The sequence below is a fragment of the Eutrema salsugineum genome, unplaced genomic scaffold, assembly GCF_000478725.1.
Source record: "Eutrema salsugineum unplaced genomic scaffold, Eutsalg1_0 scaffold_1, whole genome shotgun sequence".
Classification (NCBI taxonomy): domain Eukaryota; kingdom Viridiplantae; phylum Streptophyta; class Magnoliopsida; order Brassicales; family Brassicaceae; genus Eutrema; species Eutrema salsugineum.
This window is the reverse complement of record NW_006256909.1, coordinates 1839695-1862175: the sequence shown is the minus strand read 5'-3', so window position 1 is coordinate 1862175 and position 22481 is coordinate 1839695. Positions and strand designations below refer to the sequence as shown.

General features: G+C 35.3%; 9 protein-coding genes across 12 annotated transcripts; 8 read left to right on the top strand and 1 right to left on the bottom strand.

The window, feature by feature from the left end:
- The first annotated feature begins 1260 nt into the window (after window positions 1-1260).
- Window positions 1261-3528, top strand: LOC18028269 (cyclin-B2-2). The gene is made up of 10 exons (XM_024149713.1): window positions 1261-1417; window positions 1520-1652; window positions 1748-1804; window positions 1900-2062; window positions 2133-2276; window positions 2368-2457; window positions 2554-2775; window positions 2875-2973; window positions 3065-3243; window positions 3352-3528. Exons 1-10 carry the CDS (start codon window positions 1354-1356, stop codon window positions 3503-3505), a joined length of 1305 nt encoding a protein of 434 aa, XP_024005481.1. The 5' UTR covers window positions 1261-1353; the 3' UTR covers window positions 3506-3528.
- Window positions 3529-3884: 356 nt separating this feature from the next.
- LOC18028268 (phosphoserine aminotransferase 1, chloroplastic) lies at window positions 3885-5471 on the top strand. The gene has a single exon (XM_006412018.2). The coding sequence runs from the start codon at window positions 3890-3892 to the stop codon at window positions 5294-5296; it is 1407 nt and encodes a 468-aa protein (XP_006412081.2). The 5' UTR covers window positions 3885-3889; the 3' UTR covers window positions 5297-5471.
- LOC18028267 (serine acetyltransferase 4) lies at window positions 5369-7888 on the bottom strand. 4 transcript variants are annotated; one of them, XM_024148876.1, is made up of 10 exons: window positions 7364-7888; window positions 6843-7040; window positions 6670-6729; window positions 6477-6572; window positions 6368-6392; window positions 6200-6294; window positions 5939-6105; window positions 5774-5847; window positions 5648-5707; window positions 5369-5549 (listed from the first exon to the last, which is right to left on the bottom strand). In XM_024148876.1, exons 1-10 carry the CDS (start codon window positions 7613-7615, stop codon window positions 5506-5508), a joined length of 1071 nt encoding a protein of 356 aa, XP_024004644.1. In that variant the 5' UTR covers window positions 7616-7888; the 3' UTR covers window positions 5369-5505. The 4 variants fall into 4 exon arrangements, 3 of the variants coding, with proteins under 3 accessions (XP_024004644.1, XP_024004645.1, XP_024004646.1); XM_024148877.1 differs by having other exon boundaries at window positions 6477-6554; XR_002896788.1 differs by having other exon boundaries at window positions 5527-5543; window positions 5774-5827.
- A 795-nt stretch (window positions 7889-8683) lies between these two features.
- Window positions 8684-10321, top strand: LOC18028266 (isocitrate dehydrogenase [NAD] regulatory subunit 3, mitochondrial). The gene is made up of 4 exons (XM_006412015.2): window positions 8684-9289; window positions 9408-9647; window positions 9765-9843; window positions 9925-10321. Exons 1-4 carry the CDS (start codon window positions 8774-8776, stop codon window positions 10197-10199), a joined length of 1110 nt encoding a protein of 369 aa, XP_006412078.1. The 5' UTR covers window positions 8684-8773; the 3' UTR covers window positions 10200-10321.
- A 681-nt stretch (window positions 10322-11002) lies between these two features.
- LOC18028265 (RPM1-interacting protein 4) lies at window positions 11003-11212 on the top strand. The gene has a single exon (XM_006412014.1). The coding sequence runs from the start codon at window positions 11003-11005 to the stop codon at window positions 11210-11212; it is 210 nt and encodes a 69-aa protein (XP_006412077.1).
- Window positions 11213-12545: 1333 nt separating this feature from the next.
- On the top strand, window positions 12546-13403 carry LOC18028264. Its single transcript, XM_006412013.1, has one exon. The coding sequence runs from the start codon at window positions 12546-12548 to the stop codon at window positions 13401-13403; it is 858 nt and encodes a 285-aa protein (XP_006412076.1).
- Window positions 13404-14978: 1575 nt separating this feature from the next.
- On the top strand, window positions 14979-17646 carry LOC18028263 (probable polygalacturonase At3g15720). The gene is made up of 10 exons (XM_024148628.1): window positions 14979-14993; window positions 15243-15362; window positions 15578-15715; window positions 15813-15956; window positions 16053-16076; window positions 16170-16377; window positions 16561-16639; window positions 17009-17120; window positions 17220-17336; window positions 17416-17646. Exons 1-10 carry the CDS (start codon window positions 14979-14981, stop codon window positions 17644-17646), a joined length of 1188 nt encoding a protein of 395 aa, XP_024004396.1.
- A 688-nt stretch (window positions 17647-18334) lies between these two features.
- Window positions 18335-19267, top strand: LOC18028262. The gene has a single exon (XM_006412011.1). The coding sequence runs from the start codon at window positions 18335-18337 to the stop codon at window positions 19265-19267; it is 933 nt and encodes a 310-aa protein (XP_006412074.1).
- A 1915-nt stretch (window positions 19268-21182) lies between these two features.
- Window positions 21183-22034, top strand: LOC18028261. Its single transcript, XM_006412010.1, has one exon. The coding sequence runs from the start codon at window positions 21183-21185 to the stop codon at window positions 22032-22034; it is 852 nt and encodes a 283-aa protein (XP_006412073.1).
- The last annotated feature ends 447 nt before the right edge of the window (window positions 22035-22481 follow it).

Genomic DNA, 22481 nt, shown 5'->3' with positions numbered 1-22481 from the left:
TTTTTTTTTTTTACTTTACCGCTTTGAAACTTATTTATGGCAAAAAAGAACTTATTTATTGACGACAAAAAAAAAATATCTTCTCTCGACACTTGTATACCATTCATACTTATGACAAAGATTGACCCAATATTCAAAAGAATCGAACAAATCCGAATATATCTCAATTCGATTAACTTAATAATCTGTCCATCCCTAACGTTTCATACTTGAATGTTACATTCCTAAACAGCCAAAAACATGCAAAATGAGTAAAAGTTTTCTAAAACTTCTTTGATTTTTTTTTTTTTTTTGATGGATGGTGACAAAATTAAGAGACAAAAATTAATATTTTCATTGATGAGAAATGTTAACTACTTGGAACAATGACGATCTTGACAAAAAAAGAAAGAAGAATTCAACCACGTTATATTCAACAAGATTATGTTACCGATTTATGACATATCATACATTTTTATGCTATGGTAGAATCTTAGTAATTCTTTTGAATAATATCTAGGTTGTAATCCAACTTTTAGTAGGTTTCTAAAAAATACAGATACAAAATATCTACGATTAAAATATGTAAGATTTATCACACCCATTGAATAACAAAATCGAAACATAATCACTTTTTACATAATATATCATTCTATTGAGAATAAATTCATTTCAAAGTAGTTATGATCAAAACTCATCTAACCTAAATTTTGGATATCTCTAAATTGAATATAAAAACTTTCACAGGAAAATTTATGATTGATAAGTTACAAATGGCAAAACACTTACGAAGGTCAGCATAATTCTCGGAAACAATAATTCTTTGGAAAGAGAGCAATTCTTAGCTCTATAATTACAGGTTAATAAGCAAAGATTACGAATTTAATAATTAATATGTTGACTATAGGTTGTTAGAAACGCGCCAGCTAGTGGCAACGAGCCTTCTTTGTCTGAAAAAGGCAAGAAAAACAAAAAAGAATACAAAAAGGAATAATAAATTTGAAATGAGAAAGAAAGCCACATGCCTTCTTCAACTTCAAACAAAAAAAAATGTTACCGTTGGCTTAGAGACAGAGTTAGAAGCAAATCGTTTATTTCATGATCCAATGGTCATCTTAATCACCTAGCCGTTGCTATTTTCTTTAATAAAAAATAAATAAAAAATCAAAGTTTTGCTTTTTTAATATTTTTTAATTTGATTTCCCCTTAATTCTTCGTCTGTCTCTCCCTTATTTCATCGCTTGTTCTGACTCCTCCAGATTCAATTGCACCAGACGTAGACAGAGAGAGAGAGAGATTCTCTTCGTTTAATGTTCTTCTTCCTCTAGAGATTCCTGTGTTCTTCTCCAGGAACAATCAAGCCGAGATTAAAAAATGGTTAATCCAGATGAGAACAATCGTAATGTCGTTGCCAAACCCATTACAGAGATTCTTCAAGGTAGTTAAAAACATTTTAGAATCTGAAAAAATCTAGGTCTCAAGAACAGAGAATCTGAAAAGTACGATATTTTCTTTATTTGTTGTTTCTGGGTTTTGTCAGATGAAACGAGAAGCAGAAAATTCGGTTTAGAGATGAAAAGACAGAACAGGAGAGCATTGGGTGTGAATAACCAGAATCTCGTTGGTGCAAAAGCTTATCCTTGCGTCGTTAACAAGAGAAGAGGCTTATCTGAGTAAACTACTAACTCAAAGCTCGTATCTTTATTTCGGTTCTGTTTTAAAAAAAAAAATCTTAATTTTGGGATTTTATTGATTTTTGGTAAAACAGGCGGCAACAAGGCTGTGAGAAGAAGAAGCTCGATTCGTTACATCCATTAATTTCAAGGTTAATAAAGCTTTGAAAAACGTTTCTATCTCTCTCTCTCTTTTATTTGATTTTTAGAAAAGAGGTAGATCTGAGATTCTTTTGAATTTCTGCAGACCACAAGAAGAGACGAAGAAGCTGAAGCCATCATCGATTCCAAGCGGGAACGAGTTTGGTGATTGTATATTCATTGATGATGAAGAGGAAGAAAATGAAGCTACATTGGACCAACCTATGCCAATGTCATTGGAGGAACCATACATTGAATCTGATCCAATGGTAATTGATTAATAATCAGATTAGAAAAATCTTTAATGTAGTATCTAAAGGAACTTTAAAATTTGGATAGGAGGAAGAAGTTGAAATGGAGGATATAATTGTGGATGAAGGAGAAGAAGAGCTAGTTTTGGATATTGATGGCTACGATGCAAACAACTCTCTTGCAGTTGTGGAATATGTCGAAGATCTATACGAATTCTACCGTAAAAACGAGGTGCCATTTTATGTTTGCTTAAGCAAACCAGAGGACTTGAATTGAAATTTTGTCTGAGACAATTTTTTACTTGATTTTTGGTAATCTGCAGAGATTTAGTTGTGTTCCTCTAGACTACATGGAGCAACAGTTTGATATAACCGACAAAATGAGAGCAATACTAATAGATTGGCTCATTGAGGTATATTCATAATCTTTCTTTGAAACTCAATGGTAATGGATTTTTTTATATATATCGAGAGAGAGGCTAATTAATAGGTTTAATGAATGTTTGCAGGTACATGACAAATTTGAGCTAATGAACGAGACATTGTTTCTAACAGTGAATCTGATAGATAGATTCTTATCCAAGCAAGCTGTTGTAAGAAAGAAGCTTCAGCTTGTTGGTTTAGTTGCGTTGCTCTTAGCTTGCAAGTACGAAGAGGTTTCCGTACCTATTGTTGAAGATTTAGTTGTCATTTCGGACAAAGCTTACACGAGGAACGATGTTTTAGAAATGGTATAACTATAATTGACATAAGGTTCTTTCTTATTTTTGTTTCCGAAACTTGCAAAAACGATGATTATATTTACCTGATTCCAAAACCTCTGTGTGCAGGAGAAGATTATGCTTAACACTTTGCAATTCAATATGTCGTTACCGACGCAATACCCTTTCTTGAAGAGGTTCCTTAAGGCAGCGCAATCAGACAAGAAGGTAAACTTAACCTTGATCTATCAATACATAATAACAATCATCAAACACAGTATGTATCAATCATCAAACTTAACCTTGTTAATTGAAACAGCTTGAGACCTTGGCGTCGTTCTTGATCGAGCTTGCTCTTGTGGATTACGAAATGATTCGGTATCCGCCATCGTTACTAGCCGCCACTGCAGTGTACACAGCTCAATGTACAATCTATGGCTTCAGTGAATGGAACACCACTTGTGAATTCCACAGTCACTACTCTGAACATCAACTCCTGTAAGTCTGTTTTGTCCATTGACACAAAAGAGAGACCCAAAAAGACCAGTTTTTTTTTTTCTAAATCGAAATGGGTCACCATGGTTTTGTTTTGTTTTGTTTTTGCAGAGAATGTTGTAGAAGAATGGTGAGCCTGCATCAGAAGGCTGCGACGGATAAACTAACAGGAGTACATAGAAAATACAGCTCCTCTAAATTCGGATACATAGCAACAAAATATGAAGCTGCACACTTTCTTGTGTCACAGTCTCACAAGCTATAGCAAGAGAGGAATTTTTACAGCTACTGACATTTTCCCTCTCATTTTTTTTTTTTAATTACAGAAGCAACAGCAACAAAATAAGTTCAAAAGTTCCTCTGAATTTCAATTTGTAATTTGGATTCTAGTTCGTTTTTTTTATTGATATCTCAGCAATAAATCTCTCTAATATTCATTCTTCTGATTACAAACATTCTCTCATTTCCTTTCTTTTTCCTGGAAAATTCTCAGACTTTTGTCAGTAGACACATAATCTTAAAATATGAATATATTAAGAAATGAGAGTTTTAGTTTGAACTCTTTTCTTATATAAAATAAAAATTAAACACACATTTGAAATGAGTCTAATTACAAAAGAGCAGACAAGCCAGTGTCACCTAACACAAAATGAGTCTAATTTGCAATCTATTTTTATATCTCTCTCCCACCAAACTCTTTTTCTTAAGATCTTTTTGCAAAAGCGAAATTGAGATTCTCAGGAACTCACTCACAAGAATCATGGCGACGTCGGCGAACTCTTTCCTTGTCGGAAACAACACTCAGATCCCCTCTTTGAAACCCAAATCCACATCTCAGTCTCTTCTCCACCTCAGCAAACCAAACACCGTGAACCTCGCCGGAAAATCCAAACCCGTCGCGGTTAGATGCGTCGCCGCGACGACCCATGTTCAAGATGGAGCGAGATCCGGCTCCGTCGGGTCACAAGAACGTGTCTTCAACTTCGCGGCGGGTCCGGCCACTTTGCCGGAGAACGTTCTCCTTAAAGCGCAGGCGGATCTCTACAACTGGCGTGGATCCGGGATGAGCGTGATGGAGATGAGCCATAGAGGGAAAGAGTTCCTCTCGATTATACAGAAAGCGGAATCGGATCTCCGTCAGCTCCTGGAGATTCCTTCGGAATATTCCGTTTTGTTCTTACAAGGTGGTGCAACGACTCAATTCGCTGCTTTGCCTCTCAATCTCTGCAAACCGGACGACACAGTCGATTTCGTTGTCACCGGTTCGTGGGGAGACAAAGCTGTCAAGGAAGCGAAGAAGTATTGCAAAGCCAATGTGATCTGGTCTGGTAAATCTGAGAAATACACAAAGGTTCCATCTTTTGATGAGTTGGAGCAGAGCCCGCACGCCAAGTATTTGCATATATGCGCCAATGAAACTATCCATGGAGTCGAGTTCAAAGATTACCCTGTTCCTAAAAACCCGAATGGGATCTTGGTCGCTGATATGTCTTCCAACTTCTGCTCGAAACCAGTCGATGTGTCGAAGTTTGGTGTGATCTACGGTGGTGCGCAGAAGAACGTTGGTCCATCTGGTGTCACGATTGTGATAATCAGGAAAGATTTGATCGGAAACGCTCGAGATATCACTCCTGTGATGCTTGATTACAAGATCCACGACGAGAACAGCTCGCTGTACAACACGCCTCCTTGCTTCGGGATTTACATGTGTGGTCTCGTGTTTGAAGATCTGTTGGAGCAAGGTGGGTTGAAAGAGGTGGAGAGGAAGAACCAGAGGAAGGCTGATTTGCTTTACAATGCCATTGAAGAAAGTAAAGGCTTTTTCAGGTGTCCGGTTGAGAAATCAGTGAGGTCGTTGATGAATGTGCCCTTCACATTGGAGAAATCTGAATTGGAAGCTGAGTTTATCAAGGAAGCCGCCAAAGAGAAGATGGTGCAGCTTAAAGGGCATAGATCAGTGGGAGGTATGAGAGCTTCTATTTACAATGCGATGCCTTTAGCTGGTGTCGAAAAGCTTGTTGCTTTCATGAAGGATTTTCAGGCAAAGCATGCTTAGTTTTAAAGTGTTTCTCTTTTCTTTTCTTTTGCATTTTGGTTGTTTGTTGGGTGATATGAGCTTTGATGCTTAGGATTTGGTTTTTCTTCTTTATTTCCATTATTTTCCAGTAATAATTTGTAGCAATATATCAAAATCTTTCTCAATCAATTGGAAAGCAAGTTTGTTAACAACAGAGAGAAGGGATTAGTGATGATGAATTGATGATCTCATATTCTCTTTATAATGTCTCCTCTCTCTGCAACTCCTGAAACTAAAGATCGTATTTTGACAAGAAGCATAACTCGATTCAGATCTCAAATTAAACTCTGATCAAGAAAAACCAGAGTTCACTGTAAGAGAGTAAGTTACCATTTGGCATTGTCCCTCTGTTAGCTACTGCTACATTTCGAAAGAACTCTTTGGTAGCATCTGCATATTTAAAACCTGAGTGAGGCAGAACAAAACCAGAATATTATTGTCAGAATCAAGACTCACCATGTTCCATTGTCAAAGAGGGATCTTGCTCATCGACAAAACCGATCAATTTCGCTGGATTTCCAGCCACCATGCTTCAGAAACCATAAAACAAAATGTCCATTCCAGAGCTACTCTAACAGAGTAACTCAAGATGATATTTTCAGATGCATTTTAATCGCATACCTATGCGAAGGAACATCCTTTAAAACAAGCGAACCAGCAGCTACCATTGCTCCAGCACCGATCCTTATGTTACCGAGTATAGTCACGCAGGCTCCAAGAAGAGCACCGTCACCTATTTTTGGATGACGGTCACCGGTTTCCTTCCCAGTTCCTCCTAATGTCACACCCTGTGTAATGAAAATACAAGCTAGCATTATTAACATCAAAAAGTTATCCATGTTTTTTTGGAGAAATGAATTCAGAGAAGAGATCTGTCTGTACATGTAAAATTGAGACACGGTCACCTATCACAGCAGTCTCACCTATGACCACACCCGTCCCATGATCCAACAATATTCCCTCCCCAATTCTTGCAGCTGAGCAAGAAACATAAAGTTAGTCATTTGAAAGATGTAAAAACATAAGCAAGATATGATACTCAAAACTTACCCGGATGAATATCGATTCCAAAAACCTGATGAAACCACCATTAACATGGATCAGAGATTGCACACCAAGACTATAACAATAACAAAAGAAGGTGTGGAAGCTACACTACCTCGCTTACTCGGCTTTGCAATGCCAATGCTAATAGTTCTCGTCCTTGAATCAACAACTTATGTGCAACTCTATATACCTGCAGCGCAAGATAGCCCTGTGGAACAAATTATTCTGGTAAAAATGCATATGAAAAACTCTTATAACGTTACGAAGATATGTTATTGTCTTTAAATAATTGGTTAAAGAACTACCTTCAGATGTAAAAGAGCTGAACTATACGATAGACAAGCAGGATCTCTTTCTTTGAATGCCTACAAGAAACCACAAAGCAAAATGTACATTGCAGTCAAGTTCTCAGGCGATTCTGTCTGAAACATACAATGGTACTTCATCTTTTTCACGGATACAGGACAAGTGTTATTACCTGAAGATCAAGGCGAATCGAGCTTTGAATACATCTGTCATGTACCATAACATTGCAAAATATATCCATGAGTTGAGTTGCCAACAAAGTAGGGTTCTGTAGACGGTTAGCCAGAACAAAACCCAATGCTTGCTCTAAATAGTCATGCGACAAGATACTAGCATACAAGAAACTACTCAAAATCGGTTCCTTCTCGGCCTGTAAAACACATCAACAACACTCTACCATTAATTATAGTAGGAACATAAACACACAAACACTGTAAACTTGTCCTTGATGATCTGTTTATAATCAGTGTAATTGATAGGATTGAGATTTCAACACCATCTATAAATGATTATATGAGAGCAAGACGTAACATCAAGGAACATCTAAAAAGGTTTCGTTTAGTAGTTAAAGAGACAAAGATCTCATTCAGTGGTCACTTGACTTGACCCCACTGTTTTGTTGGATTGATACAAAAGGCACATTAGAATTATTATCCTTAGTAAGAATGTGATTATAGAGCAGAAGGAGGAAACCTCAAGCTTAGCTTCTTCTCTAATAGCATTCCAAATAGGGTCATAACCAGAAATGGTAAATTCCAGCAAAACCGGGTTGGGCTCGGGAGTAAAGGTTCCTCTAGCGTAAACCGGGAAAACCCTCTCGATAGGAAACTCGTCGCCTGTCTCATCGTATTCGACAGTAGAAAATCTCCGGGAGTCAATCAAGGGAAGTTTAGAGAACGATGACGATGAAGAAAACTTACAATTCTCGTTGTTTATACAAGCCATGACGGAAAAGAGGGCAGCAATTGAAGAGTAGTAGAGAGGATTATTAAAGAAAAATTAAAAAAAAAAAACAGAACTTTCATGGAAATGATAGAAAGCTGAGAAACCCTTTTTCGGCTTTTAAACACAGAGTGTTTAATGATTTGAGATTCTCTTTTCTGTGTTGGATTCGAAGTAGCAACAATCAGAAGACAGGAAAAAAAGGTGAAAGTAGAAGTCAAGTGTTTGTGTCCATACACCGTTTTAGAAAGGTTCATGAGAGACATCAGTTGTGGTCTGTCTCTCTCCCTCTCTCTCTCTCTTCCTCATTGCTGTTGGTTGTTTGCGACCGTGATTCAGTCCAAGTTCGTAATACCATTGCAAGAGAATCCAAATTTTGGAATAGTATTAATATAAAAACAAAATAAAAAAATACCACACGACGAAATGGACGTGAACGTTAGGATTACACAACACATTTTTAATTATTAAGTTAACACCATCTAACAAATGTCTTTACTTAATGTAATGAAGTTCTTAATTAGACGACTACAAATGTTGTTTTTGCTCAATATGTTCGTGTTTTTAATCTAAAAATAAAGATTTTCAGTGGCTTAAATTTACAAAAGTTTGAAAAGTGTTTTTTGGCCATCAATTTATCACTGTTCTTCTTTTGATAAAAAAAATACCAATTCTTCACTGTTCTCGTTCGACAAATGTAATTATTATTATTTTTTGAACAGAGGTTTTACTACGACGATTTAGAAAAATGACAGTTACGTTGGACATAGGGCTAAAACTGATGATACATTATATATTTTCGTTTACGATTATACATTATATGTTTATCTTTTACCCTCAAACTCAAATTAGATACGTAACGTATGTCTATAATTTTTGTTTCTAAACATAGTCAGACGTACATAATTTTTCACAAAAACATATTTGAAAATTTTCAAAACAAAAAGAACGATTTATGATGGGGTGTATTAATATCGTTTTATCTGTCATTTTTTTTTTTCATTTTTAATATGAAGGGAGAAGAAATAAAGCTGACAAAAAGGCATAAAGAAAAGAAAATCAGAACGCCGCATGCAATCTCCCGAGAACGAAAACGAGACCAACGTCCCCGTCTAATCGTCGCTCTCCGAAAACCCTAATTTTCAGCTTAAAAATCCACCGATGGCGAGAAGATCCGCTTCGATCCTCAATCGCCTTCTGGCGAAGAATCCGCCTTCTCCATTCACCGCACCGACCCGATCCATCACCTACATGCCTCGACCCGGCGACGGAGCCCCACGCACCGTGACCCTGATTCCGGGAGACGGGATCGGACCTTTAGTGACCGGTGCGGTGGAACAGGTCATGGAGGCGATGCACGCGCCGGTTCACTTCGAGCGGTACGAGGTTCTAGGGCACATGAGGAGAGTCCCAGAGGAAGTCATCGAGTCTGTGAAGAGGAACAAGGTTTGCCTCAAAGGTGGATTAGCGACTCCCGTCGGCGGAGGAGTCAGCTCCTTGAATATGCAATTGAGGAAAGAGCTCGATATCTTCGCTTCTCTCGTCAATTGCATCAACGTCCCTGGTTTAGCCACGAGGCACGAGAATGTCGACATCGTCGTCATTAGAGAGAACACGGAAGGTGAGTATTCGGGTCTCGAGCACGAGGTTGTTCCTGGTGTTGTCGAGAGCCTTAAGGTAAATCAATTTCCCCTCTTTGTGATTCTTTGGATGGAGATTTAATTGTGGGATTGAAAAAGAGAGAGTTTTGATGGCAAAGTTATGATCTTTTTTGTTTGTTAATTGGTATATATAGGTGATAACTAAGTTTTGTTCTGAGAGAATTGCTCGATATGCATTTGAGTATGCGTACCTGAACAATAGGAAGAAAGTGACTGCTGTTCATAAAGCCAACATTATGAAGCTAGCCGATGGGCTCTTCCTCGAATCTTGCAGAGAGGTTGCTAAACATTATCCGGGCATTACATACAACGAAATCATCGTTGACAATTGTTGTATGCAGCTTGTCGCTAAGCCCGAACAATTTGACGTCATGGTATTTGGCTTCTTCTTCTTCCTTGTTAAAAAATCCAAACTTGACGATTCATTACCTCAAAATGTAACAACCAAAGAAAAGTAAAAACCCACCATTGGTGCTTCTGGATTGTTTCAGGTGACGCCTAATTTGTATGGTAACCTTGTTGCAAACACGGCGGCTGGAATAGCCGGTGGCACTGGAGTGATGCCTGGAGGTATAACTTAATATCATCCTATCGTGTTTCTTAATTGTTGGCTCCAGAAATGACATTTCTTGGGTTTTGTTGTTGTTACAGGAAATGTTGGTGCGGAACATGCGATATTCGAGCAAGGAGCATCAGCAGGAAATGTGGGAAACGATAAGATAGTGGAGCAGAAGAAAGCGAATCCTGTGGCTCTACTTCTCTCATCGGCTATGATGCTTAGACATCTCCGGTTTCCTACTTTCGCCGACCGGCTTGAGACCGCAGTGAAACAAGTGATACAAGAAGGAAAATGTCGAACGAAAGATCTTGGAGGAGATTGCACCACGCAGGAAGTTGTTGATGCGGTCATCGCTGCTCTTGAGTGAAATTAAGCCCTATGTGAGCCTGTGCTTCTGCCTGCTGCTTCTTCCTTTTTAAATTAAACTAAGAGAAAAGTTTTGGTTCCTCTGTTTTCAGTTGCTATTACTTCTTACTGATTGTTTTTTGCTCATTCAATTTTGTCTTTTGACAACATTCGATCTCGCGTTTAAGCACGAGCCTATATGGTTACAGAATAAGATCAATAAAGAGATAAGCTAATTTTTTTTATATCAATGTGAGCAAAGATACTAATGAAATAACTTGCTGAAGAAGGCAAAAGAAAGTAGTAATTTATGCTGTTCCAAAATATGATTTAACTTCAGATTTGCGGATACTCACTGGGCCAGAAGGATACTTTCAAATTTAATGGTCTCTAATTCACGTATAGGTAAAAGAAACATACAAAGATGACAATCGAAAGCAAATAAGAAAACAGAGCAGCCATGTATATAAACTATATTTAGGTTATTACCGTGAACGACGCGCAAAGACCAACGATTTTGCACCTCAAACAGATTAAGAAGACATGCTAAAACAGAACATGCTCGTCCCCGTGTCTCATACGAGTACAATCCGTAGGAACATTTTAAGAACCCCAATCTTATACTTCTCTGTTTTTTTACTCTCTATTCTGTTTCCGCTTAATCTATAATCTCCCAACTATAAAACAAGTTCTGTGTCCTTCATATTTTGATCAATAACAACGATCTCTGAGAAAAGTTATTAGAGAAAAGAAGAAACCAAAAAAAAAGAAGATAATTTGTTTCTGAGAAATTTCGCTCTGTTTTTTTTTATCTTGAAGATTGAAATGTCATCGAATAATGAGGCAAGGCCTTTGCCCAAATTCGGAGAATGGGATGTGAATGATCCGGCGACGGCGGAGGGATTCACCGTTATATTTAGTAAAGCCGGAGAGGATAAAAAAACGGGTCGGAGCTCCAGCAAAGCAACTTCACTGAGGAAACAAGGCGGGGTTAAACCAACGGCCAAGAAATGGCTCTGTTTTACATTTTCATGATTTTGATGTTGATTAGCCAACCCCTTTGAGAAATAGCATTGATAAACTTTTGTCTTAGAAATCTTCCCCATTTGTTTAGTGTATTTCTTTTTATAACATGTATAGTAATATATATATATATATATATATATATGTAAAATGTTGTAGAGAAGGGAAAATTGATAGCCACTTGTAAATCGATGTTTGATGTTTATTTCATTTGAAGTTTAAGACAAGATTTAGTCGATATTCTTGTTGAAAATAGCCCACCTCCAAAATTGCGTGGCAAAGTAAGCGCTCTATTTCTCTAAAGTGGATGAATCAGGATTCAATCATCATTTCCTAGTGTAAATATGCAAATCTCACCCAAAATTTTGGAAAATTGATATGTTAGCAAATAAGACAACAATATCTAATCAAATATTGTTCTGTTCTTCTCTTTTTGTACAGGAAGAATAGGCAAACGATACTGTAATCTCAACTAATTACTCTCTTCAAGGAAAAAAGAAGACTAAAAGAACATTTATTTTTAACACTAAGTAGCCAAATGCAGAGTATTGAGACGTTTCAGTGTAATTAGATTGCTAATCATTGAGAGACTAATGAAAGGACAATGTTCAAGGGATCAATCAGGGAAGATTTTCAAAGGACAAGTGGTCAACATTGTTGTAATACTCTATATATTTTTGTGACTCTCTTTAAATCATTTTGCAAAATTAAATTCCTTTTTTCTTCTTCTTCTCTCTTCTGTCATGTTCCCATCCTTTTTTTTCTAGTACAACTTCTGTCTCCTTGTCTCCCATTTAAATAATAGAAATGCTACGGAAATAAATACACACATGAGAAGGAAATGAATCGGACCACGACCTCGTTGAACAAGACTCCTACTAACCTTTATTGTTTAAAACCCTAGATTCTTGGACCTATAATGGCCTAAGTTTTTGTGCAAATATACATATGTTTTATATGCTTAAATCTCTTCTTGGAAAACGTTTCTCTTAGTTGTCGTGTTTTTTCCGGATGAAACAGATCTTTGAGTTTGCCAGCGATGATGGAGGAGGCAAAAAAGAGACAATATAATCATAATAATCAAGAAAGCTTGACGTTGCTGGTTTCATGACCACACAGAGATAATTATATTACCAAAAAGGGATAATTGTGCAAAGATCCTCACTTTATAAGGTTTTAAAACATGCCCAATTGCTCTTTCATTAAAATCTTTTAAAGCGTTCTTTTGGATTTATATGTCAACGTTTCCTCTGCTATATATCTTTAGAGTCTCTGAACCTTAACTTACCAAAACCCATTTCAAAGTTTAAATTTTTCTTCTTCTTTTGCTTCAGAGCTAAAGAAAATGGCAGAATCATCTTCCTCTGCGGCGACTACGCACGTACATACTAGGTCTATTAGTTTGCCTACAAGACTAATCCATCCAAAAGCACAAAGAGTTGAAGAAGAGCTGAAAAAGATTCAAGCTTTAAACTCTTCCTCATCAGCTTCTTCACGAATCCAACTTGGGCTTGCCCGGCTCGTCGAGCTTTATGACTTTGTCAATGACCAAGTCATTTGCTCTCCTCAAGGCCAACAAGCTCTTCGCCTTTCTCACAACGGGAAACTTGTGGAAGAAGCTCTTGATGAGTCCATCTTTTTACTTGATGTATCTGACTTCACTAGAGACTTGATAGGAACATTCATGGAGCAAATCCAAGAACTTCAATCAACGCTACGTAGACGCGGAGGAGATCTCTCGATCATTCAACCCGAGATCCGCGCTTACATAAGCTTTCAGAAGAAATTCAAGAACGCAGCGACTAGGCAACTTAAATCCCTTGCAAGAACACAGAAGAAGAAACCTCTGGTGATCAAACAATCCGATAGTCTTGATCAACATTCTTCTATGGTGTCCAACATTCTAAGGCGATCAAACACATCGACGATCTCTATTTTCCAGTCACTCTTGCAGTTTCTTTCTTCTTTGGGTGAGAACCGGAAGAAGAATGGTGAAATTGGATGTGTAGATAACTCTATGATCCGTTCTTTTTATGGAAGAATCATTGGTAAGAAGATTGCAAAAGTCACTAATGTGCAGACGATGCTCGGGATATTAGCTATGCTTAATGTGAGCCTTGAAGCAATTAAGGATGAGTTAAGCTACTTGTCAAGACGACTTATTCAACAAAGAGCGTCTCTTTTGAACATTGTTACTCCTTGAAAACAATTACAAAATAGTTTGTATATTTTTGTGTAAAAACCAAGTTTTGTAGAGATGAGATTATTATAAAAGTTTTGTATCTTCTGTGGTTTGGAATTGATGATTTAATCTACATCAATTGATACGGTAAAACAAAAATTCTCAAAAGTTTTACGCTGAATTAAACCATATCACACCGAATAAGAAAAAGCATGTATTTAGATTCATGATCCTATGTGGTGCGTCATCACCATCATCATCATAAACTCTTCATCATCATCCTTCACATGCTGAACAAACTTACCAAACTTAATTATTGTTGTCTTCTAGTATCGTGTCGCTCACGTCACGTGCTTGTCGTGCGAAATTATCTTACCAGAGTTTTATTATTATCATTTTCTTTTTGGCTCTACATTATATCATCTTCTATTATAATACATGTTCTTATTGTGTACGATGATGATCCACGAGAGCACAACTCAGAGATTATTATTTGTTTCTGGCCCGAGGAAAACCAATTTAACTAAAGAATTTAGAAAAGCTTCTTTCTATCTTTTTTTGTTTTTTGATAAAGAAAAGCTTCTTTACTTCTTGGTTCATCTTACAAAAAAAACGGATGTGCTTCCTTTTTTCGTTTTAATATCAAACTGATTTCTATTCATTTATGGTAGAACCCATATATGTTTCATATCATAAAATCATACATTAGAAATTGATTTAGGAACTAAAGAATGGAAAATATAACTTCGATCTTCATTTGATATAGTAGCTTAACTCATCCTTAATTGCGTCAAGGCTCATCTTCATTTGAAAAAAGTATTTGTTCAAGCTGCTACGTCGTTACTTATAATTCATGAATATTGTTTTTTATAACATATACAAAAAATAAATTGAGAATAGGCTTAACATATAAAAATTTGAGCTTGTTTTTTTCTAATAGTATTATTTTATGGTTGATTTTAAATCTCTAAATTCATTTTTTTCCCGCGTAACTTGTGAATCATGATCACACAATCACATTTCGTATTCTTGTAATAAATAAAACGCATGTATTGCTTTAAATATATTGTATTAAACATTTTTGTTTGACTTCATGTATTCAACACTTAATGAGAGGAAGATGTAAAGTTACATGTATTCAAAAACCAGAAAGAGAAGATAACTAATATACAAGGAAGCAAACGATTTAGGCAGAATATTCACGATTATTCAGATGTACGTAAATAAATTAATCGGCATTTAATATAACCAAATATTTTGGAATACTATTTATTTAAGCTTCTACCTTTAGGATTATTATTATTATTATTATTATTATTATTATTATTATTATTATTATTATTATTATTATTATTATTATTATTATTATTATTATTATTAAAAAAACCTGCAATTGTGAAACACAATCACATATCAGAATCTTGTGAGATACATTAGTAGATAAAATGTGTGTTTTGCTATAGAATTGATCCAACATCTAATAAGAGGGAGATGCATAGTTTCGTTCATGTATCCAGAAACCAGAAAAAGAATATATTACTAATAAGGAAGCAAACGATCTAGGCACAATTTAGATATGTGGAAGGGGTGATCAATATGCAGGATTCAGATGTACCTAGATAAATATCATTGATATATATATGAACAACACATACATACACCTACACTACTTTACATTCAGTAGACTACCAGCATTATATTTAACAAAAAAAAAAAAGATTACCAGCATTCTATTTAACAAAAAACAAATTACCAGCATTCTCATCTTACGATGGTACCTATCAAATCAATCAAATTGTTAATTTTTGGTGATATTTTTTATTACTTGTTTATCCTAACATTTTTTTTACTGTGTTGTAGGCAATCAAACTACGTATTTTGATCTTGATAAGTTTCCTCTGTTTTGGTTTTGTAAACGGTCAAAACTACAACGTACTTAATTTTGGTGCGAAAGGGGATGGGCAAACTGATGATTCAAAGGTAAATCATTATTATTATTTTTCTTTTTTAACAGCGGCATATTGTATTTCTTTATCAGAAAATATGTAAAATATGTTTTGTAATTTTTTTATAGCAAAAAGATATTTTTTTTTTTACCAAACACATTTGTTTTTTATGAAAAACTAATAAAACACTTTTTCCATCACGTTTTTACTATTTTTTAATTATTAATTTTTGAATGTTTATGTACAAAGGCTTTTGTGGAAGCATGGAACGCTACATGTGGTGGAGAAGGTGACATGAAAACACTTCTTATTCCCACTGACAAAACATTGTTACTCCAACCTGTTGCATTCGAAGGTCCATGTACATCTACCTCTATAAAAATTCAGGTATGTAATCGTAATTTACAATTTAAATGACAAATACAGCTGATTTTTAATTAAAAAAAAATCAATAAAAATTTAAGCTTTGTCTTAATATTTGAAGTTGGATGGCGATATCGTTGCACCTAGCAACCAAAAAGCATGGTCCAACTCCCAATTCGAAATGTGGATCAGTTTTACAACGGTGTCTGGTCTAATAGTCGTTGGTTCAGGAAAGATTAATGGGTGTGGTTCGTCTTTTTGGGAGGTGACAATTTACTATATTATAATTTTTTATTATTTTTTCCAATATAGTTTAATCATCGTAACATTTATAACTCATTGAAATTCTTTTGATTTTCAGCAAAAAGTTTCTCAACGTCCTACGGTAAGCTTATCTACTAAATTTACTATTGTTACTTTTTATCAATTTTGATAGCCAAAAGTTTGCTATTAAATCACTCATATTTATTTATTGCAGGCATTGCATTTTACCAAATGTGACAACCTTAGGATAAGTGGAATAACATCGATTGATAGTCCAAAAAACCACATATCAATCAAAGCATGCGAAAATGTCGCAATATCAAATATAAATCTTTTGGCTCCCGAGGAAAGTCCCAACACAGATGGAATTGATATAAGTGACTCGACTAATGTCAATATATTTGAGTCTACAATTCAAACTGGTATGCATTATCTGCAAATCATTTGTGTTTTATTTTACTGTATAGAGATCGCATACGAAGTGATAGCTTATTCAACAAAATTTATACATTTGTTGATTTTCTTGTATGATTTTTTCTTGCATATATTATTGAATGTCAAATATAGCACAAAAATCAATTTTGTTATATTCATTGAATTATCAGGAGACGATTGTATAGCAATCAACACCGGAAATACCAATATCAACATTACGAGGATTAATTGTGGACCTGGCCATGGGATAAAGGTAATAATTTATTTTAGAATATTTTTAAATTTGATGTGAAGATAAATCAACACTAGTAAATATGTGATATAAACCTCTATTGTCAATTGGTTTTCAATTATAAGTTAATAACTTACATAGTATCATAGCCTAGCAAATTCAAACGAGTATATATAACGATCAAACATAAAGTGGGGTTTTGGTACAAAATGAATGAGACGAAAAAATAATTATCACAATTTGAATTATCCCATATTGGAAGTGGAAACAATATAGCGGTATGTAAGGAATATATGTCTCTGTACTTATTATCAATTAATTTTGAGTTATCATAATAACATAAAATATTATTGAATTAATAAATTAATTTTCATATGACTGGATAACAGTGTGGGAAGTTTAGGAGCCAACGGAGAAAACGCTATAGTTAGTGATGTTCAAGTCACTTCCTGCACTTTCAATCAGACGACGAATGGAGCAAGAATCAAGACATTTCCGGTATTGATTTGTTTTCTTATATACAAATTATTGTCTTTTATATTTTAACTATGTATATTGATAATTTTTATCTGTTTTATATTTTAACTTTATTTCTAGGGTGGCCAAGGATATGCACGCAATATAAGTTTTGAGGACATTACACTCATTAACGCAAAAAATCCAATTATAATTGACCAACATTATGTAAATACACAGCGTCTTGACGCCGCAGAGGTAAAAAATTATAACTTTGTATAATATATTTCTGAGAAGTATGACTAAAGTGAAAAATGTACGTTTTTATGTTCAATAGGATTCGGCAGTGGCGATTAGTAGTATAAAATTCATCGGCTTTCGTGGAACGACGCCAAATGAAAATGCTATAACGCTTGATTGTAGTGCAACCACACGTTGTAAAGATGTCGTTATGGATGGAATCAATATCACCATGGCGGATGGAGAAAAACCTAAAGTTGAATGCAAGAATGTTGATGGAAAATCTGAAGACACAATTTTAATGCGTGACTGTTTTCAGAATGCTTAACATTGTTTATTACTCCCTCAGTTTCGTGTTAATTGTCCTTTTCGAATTTTAATTTTGTTTCACTTTAACTTTAAGTGTGGTTTTATATTTTCAATGCATTATTTGATAATTTTCCATTTTTATTTCTAGATTTTTTACTTATTAATAAGCAAGATTATATTTTATACAATGCATTAATTAGAGATATTATACAATGCATTAATAAGAGATAAAATAGAAATTAAACTACTTTATAATGAAATGGAGGAAATAAATTAATTGATGCCATTAGAAATCTTCCTCTATTTGCATTTGAGCTGTTTGGGAGGGTTTAAACTTTAAACCATCTGTAACTAATTAAGAGAAAAAGACGAGATTTGTTTTTTTTTTTAATGAAACTTGGACTTGGTTCTTTGAAGCTGGACTTATTAAGATCTCTTAACTAAAAATTAGTATGTAGCCAAAGTAGAATCGATGCATAAGAAGACAAAGAGGAACATGAGTTACAGAGTCACTGACCATAACTGATGATTTATTCATGTTAGAAACAAACAGATCAGATTAAGTGACCCATGTTCTTCTCACATGTTTCCACGTCGTTTAACGCGAGGATTCCTCTGTTCTTGAGCTTCTCTGCAATATATATAGCAATGGTCAAGAACCCTAGCAGAGCATCTGAATCAAATTTAGAGTTCTGAAACAAAAACTTATGGAGGGTGTTGTGTTGTCGTCTGATCAAACCACACACCAAGCGGTTCGATCTGTGAGTCTTCCATCAAGAATCTATCCCCTCTCTGTTAAACTCAGAGCAGCCTTGAACCGGCTCAGTATCTGGCAGAGATCTTCTTCCTCGATCTCTGTTTCCGCTTCTTTTGGGTCCGAGACGCTTCTCGTTGGACTTGTGAACCTCACCGAGCTCTACAGCTGCATCCATGAGCTTCTTGTGTCCCCTTACCTGAAACACACTCTTCTTCATCACCAGAAAGGGAAACTTCTAGAAGATCTTTTAGATGGATCCGTTGTGCTGCTCGATGTGTGTGAGGCTGCAAGGGAGGTGATTGTAGCGATGAGAGAGCACGTGACGAAACTCAAATCAGCTCTTCGTAGGAAAGGTAGCGTAGAGAAGGAGGTTAAAGCATCTGTTAACTTGCGGAAGAAGGCAAAGAAAGACATCTCTAAACACATCATTGCACTTAAGAAAATGGAAACTGGAGTTGTTTCAACGAACATAGATCATGATCCAGCGATGGCATCTACGAGTGTTCTGAGAGAGACAATCGAAATCTCTGTGTCTATTTTCAGACATCTTTTGCTGTTCCTATCGACAATACCACCATCACCATCTCCAGCAAAGAAAATAAAGAACAAGATTGGGGTTTTTTCGATTCCTTTTGCATCATCGTCATTATCAGATAAATATCTGGATCAGATCAAAGGAATGAAAAGTCTTGATGATATTTGGGGTTCTATTGTGGATTCGAGAAGAACCTTTGTTGGAGTCGAGACGATGCAAAACGAGAAGAAGAAGAGGAGAGATGTTGTTGAAGAGAGTTTTCGTGATCTGGAGACAGAATTGGACTCTGCTTTCAAATGTTTAGTCAAAAACAGAGTTTTGTTCCTCAACATCCTTAGTAACTGTTGAAACCTAGTCTTTTTTTTTTTTTGTTCCGAGTTTCTTTCTTTGTCAATCAGATTTACATATTTGTCCTCAAAGTGTTTTGCTTGCAAAAACAGAGTTTTGTTCCTTGTCAAATAGATGTGACTATTTGGGATTTTACCAATTTATATCCCAACCTGATTTTTAGATTTTTTTTTATTTTTGCCTTCGGCTGTTAAACTGATGATTTTTCTTAACATTAAAACAAACAAAAAAACTGATGAATTTTGGTTTAAAAAAAAAAAAAAAAAACATGTGCATAAAGTCCGTAAGTTTATATATGAAAATATAATAGTGGCAAGATTCGTTGTTCATCATTCAGCACAACTTAATTGTTTGTTGAACTACATTTTCTGATACATACAACTTTGCTTTAGACACCTCTTTATTTTAGCTAGATCTTATCCGAGTGATAATTGGTGTAAGCATCTTATATGTTTTGTAAGATCATTGACATCTTTCTTCTAGCTACTTCTTACCCTCTGATAATTGATTAATTGGTGTAACATTATTATAGTTTTAGCAAGATCATTGGCGATGACGTGGAGCCTAATAGTTGTCCTTCAGCTATTGCTAGAAAAGAATGTTTTTTTCTTCTTTAAAATTTATAATAAGAACAGTAGCACAACGTGATGGAACATGTAATAATGCTTACAAATCTACTAAAAAAAACAGTTAAAAAGCTGCCTACACGTGTATCTGGTGCAGGGGACTGTGACAAAATACGATGGGGCTAATCATATGACTAGATTGTGAAATGAATCTACAAATTAATCATAGCCTTTTACACGTGTTTTCATGCATTGGAAAGAAAGAAAAAAACAGAGTTCTCGGGCTGGAGAGTAGCCATTATTGGAAAATTTACTTGAATTTGGTAAATTTAAACATATAGTCTCATTTGTCAGAAAAATATCTCTTAGTCTAAACTTTGTCATTATATGTACGATTATTCTTTTTTCTTTCTTTTTGTTAGTACGTATGAACCTTTTTTTAACTCTCTCAATGATATAGACATTATACGAATTTAAATTCAGATTATAACAAATATTAAAATTAATATAAATCACTAGATTGCATGCTATAATCGATATAATTATAAAATTTACGATTCATCCATTATTTATTTTTTTATATTTTTTTTGCTAAAAGCTAGACATTTGCACCACCCTTGAATTTTTCATTTAAGAATTTACAAGAAATGTATTGGGTCCAATATTTTTTGTGTTACAATATATCGTTTCTACCAACTCTTACGATTGCTTATAAGTAAACACGTTAACAAAGATCCTTCCACGATTATGGGAATCAGTCAGTCAATAATAATGTATAAAAAGTCAGTGAAATCTCGGAAGAAAATAGACTCAAAGCCCATGCACCTCTTATACGTGTCGTAATGAGAGAAGCCATGCAGTGGAAGTTATATTTGAAGAAACAATATTTAATTTTCTTTTAAAAGATATTTTCGTAATAAGTAACCTACATAATAGAGGGGCGTATATAATATACGGTCGAGGAAGATCTGGATCTCTTTACCTACCGAGACAGTTTTAAGACTGTCAATTAATATTATTAGATTTATATGATCGAAAGTCTATTGATAATGTGGCGAAACCGGAGGCATCACAAACGATGACTCATCAGGCTTCATCTCTGTGGCCAAAATAATTTAAACAATATAATAGTCCGACAGCTCAGAAAGTCACAGATTTGCCAGCAATAATCGGACCAATCAAATTTAAAAATTCAATTATTGTTGAAGTTTTGTTGGTTGAGAGGCAAAACCCAATGGTGTATATATATGCATGTGTAAGGGAACTTTAGTAAAGCAGATCGATCAAAGAAGAAAGAAACAAAGCTTATTAAAAAAAAATTACTTGAAACAAAAACACAAAGGGAAAATATGTCGAATATGATCATCAAGAGTCAACTAAGATCTATAAGCTTACCTACAAGATCGCATCCGAGCACGATCGGGATCGAGGAAGCTCTTGACAAGGTTAAAGGGATTAACACCACGACCGGTTCGTCAGAATCAATCTTGATGGGTTTGGCTGGTTTGGAGGAGCTCTACAATTGTACGGAGGAGTTTCTCAAAATGGGTTCGACGCAACGTGTTATGTCTTCTAATGGATCGGAGTTTATGGAGGAGATGCTCGATGGGTCTTTGAGGCTAATGGATATATGCAGCGTCTCGAGGGATCTCATGGTGGAGACTCGCGAGCATGTTCGCGTTGTTCAGTCATATGTTCGACGCAAGAAGGTAGCCGGAGGAGGAGGAGGAGACCAACTCGATGTCGCTGTCTCAAGCTATGTCGGATTTAGAAAGAACATGAGAAAAGAAGCTAAAAAACTTATTGGATCCTTGAAAAAAATAGATGGAGGGCCATTTTCATCATCATCGGCAAATAATGGCCAGCAAGATGAATGTCTTGTGGCCGTTATAGATGTGATGAGGCAAGTAGTTTCCGTTAGTGTGTCGATGTTGAAGTCGTTCTTGGACTTTTTGACGAGACGACAAAGTAACATCAAGAGCAAGTTGGCTTCGGTACTAAAGAAAAAGAAGGATCATCAAGAGGAGACAAATAACGAGCTGGAGAGTTTGGATTCCGCTATATGCTACTCACGTGATGACTTACAAAATAAGCTTGAGGAGGTCGAGAGGAGTATTGATGGATTCGAAAAGTATCTAGAAGGTTTATTTCGCAGGTTGATAAGAACACGAACCTCGCTTCTCAACATAATCTCTCATTAGACTTTCAAGTGTGCATGTAAATATGTAATTTAACCTTCGTTGGCATTCGACTTTAGAAAATTTGCCGGAGGGATACATATTATTGACGCATAGATAAAATTTTGTACACTAATTATAAAACAGATAAATGTAGAGATAACATATATAAATTAAAATATTGCAGTTATACATACAAGTTTTTTGTAAGATAAATGTTATGGAACGATCTAAAATCGATAGATCAAATGACTAAATCAGTGGCCATATATGTTCTTATTAAAAAAACACTATATATTAATTGGAATTAATTCGTTAGAACGCTATACGATGACATGTAGGCTACCAATTTTAAGCATACTTTAGTAGACAATAACATTTACAATTACTTTAATTGATGATTTCGGTTCTCAATTTCCGGTTCATATCTATTGAAACAACCAAGTTGTATATTGGTTTAACGGTTCATAT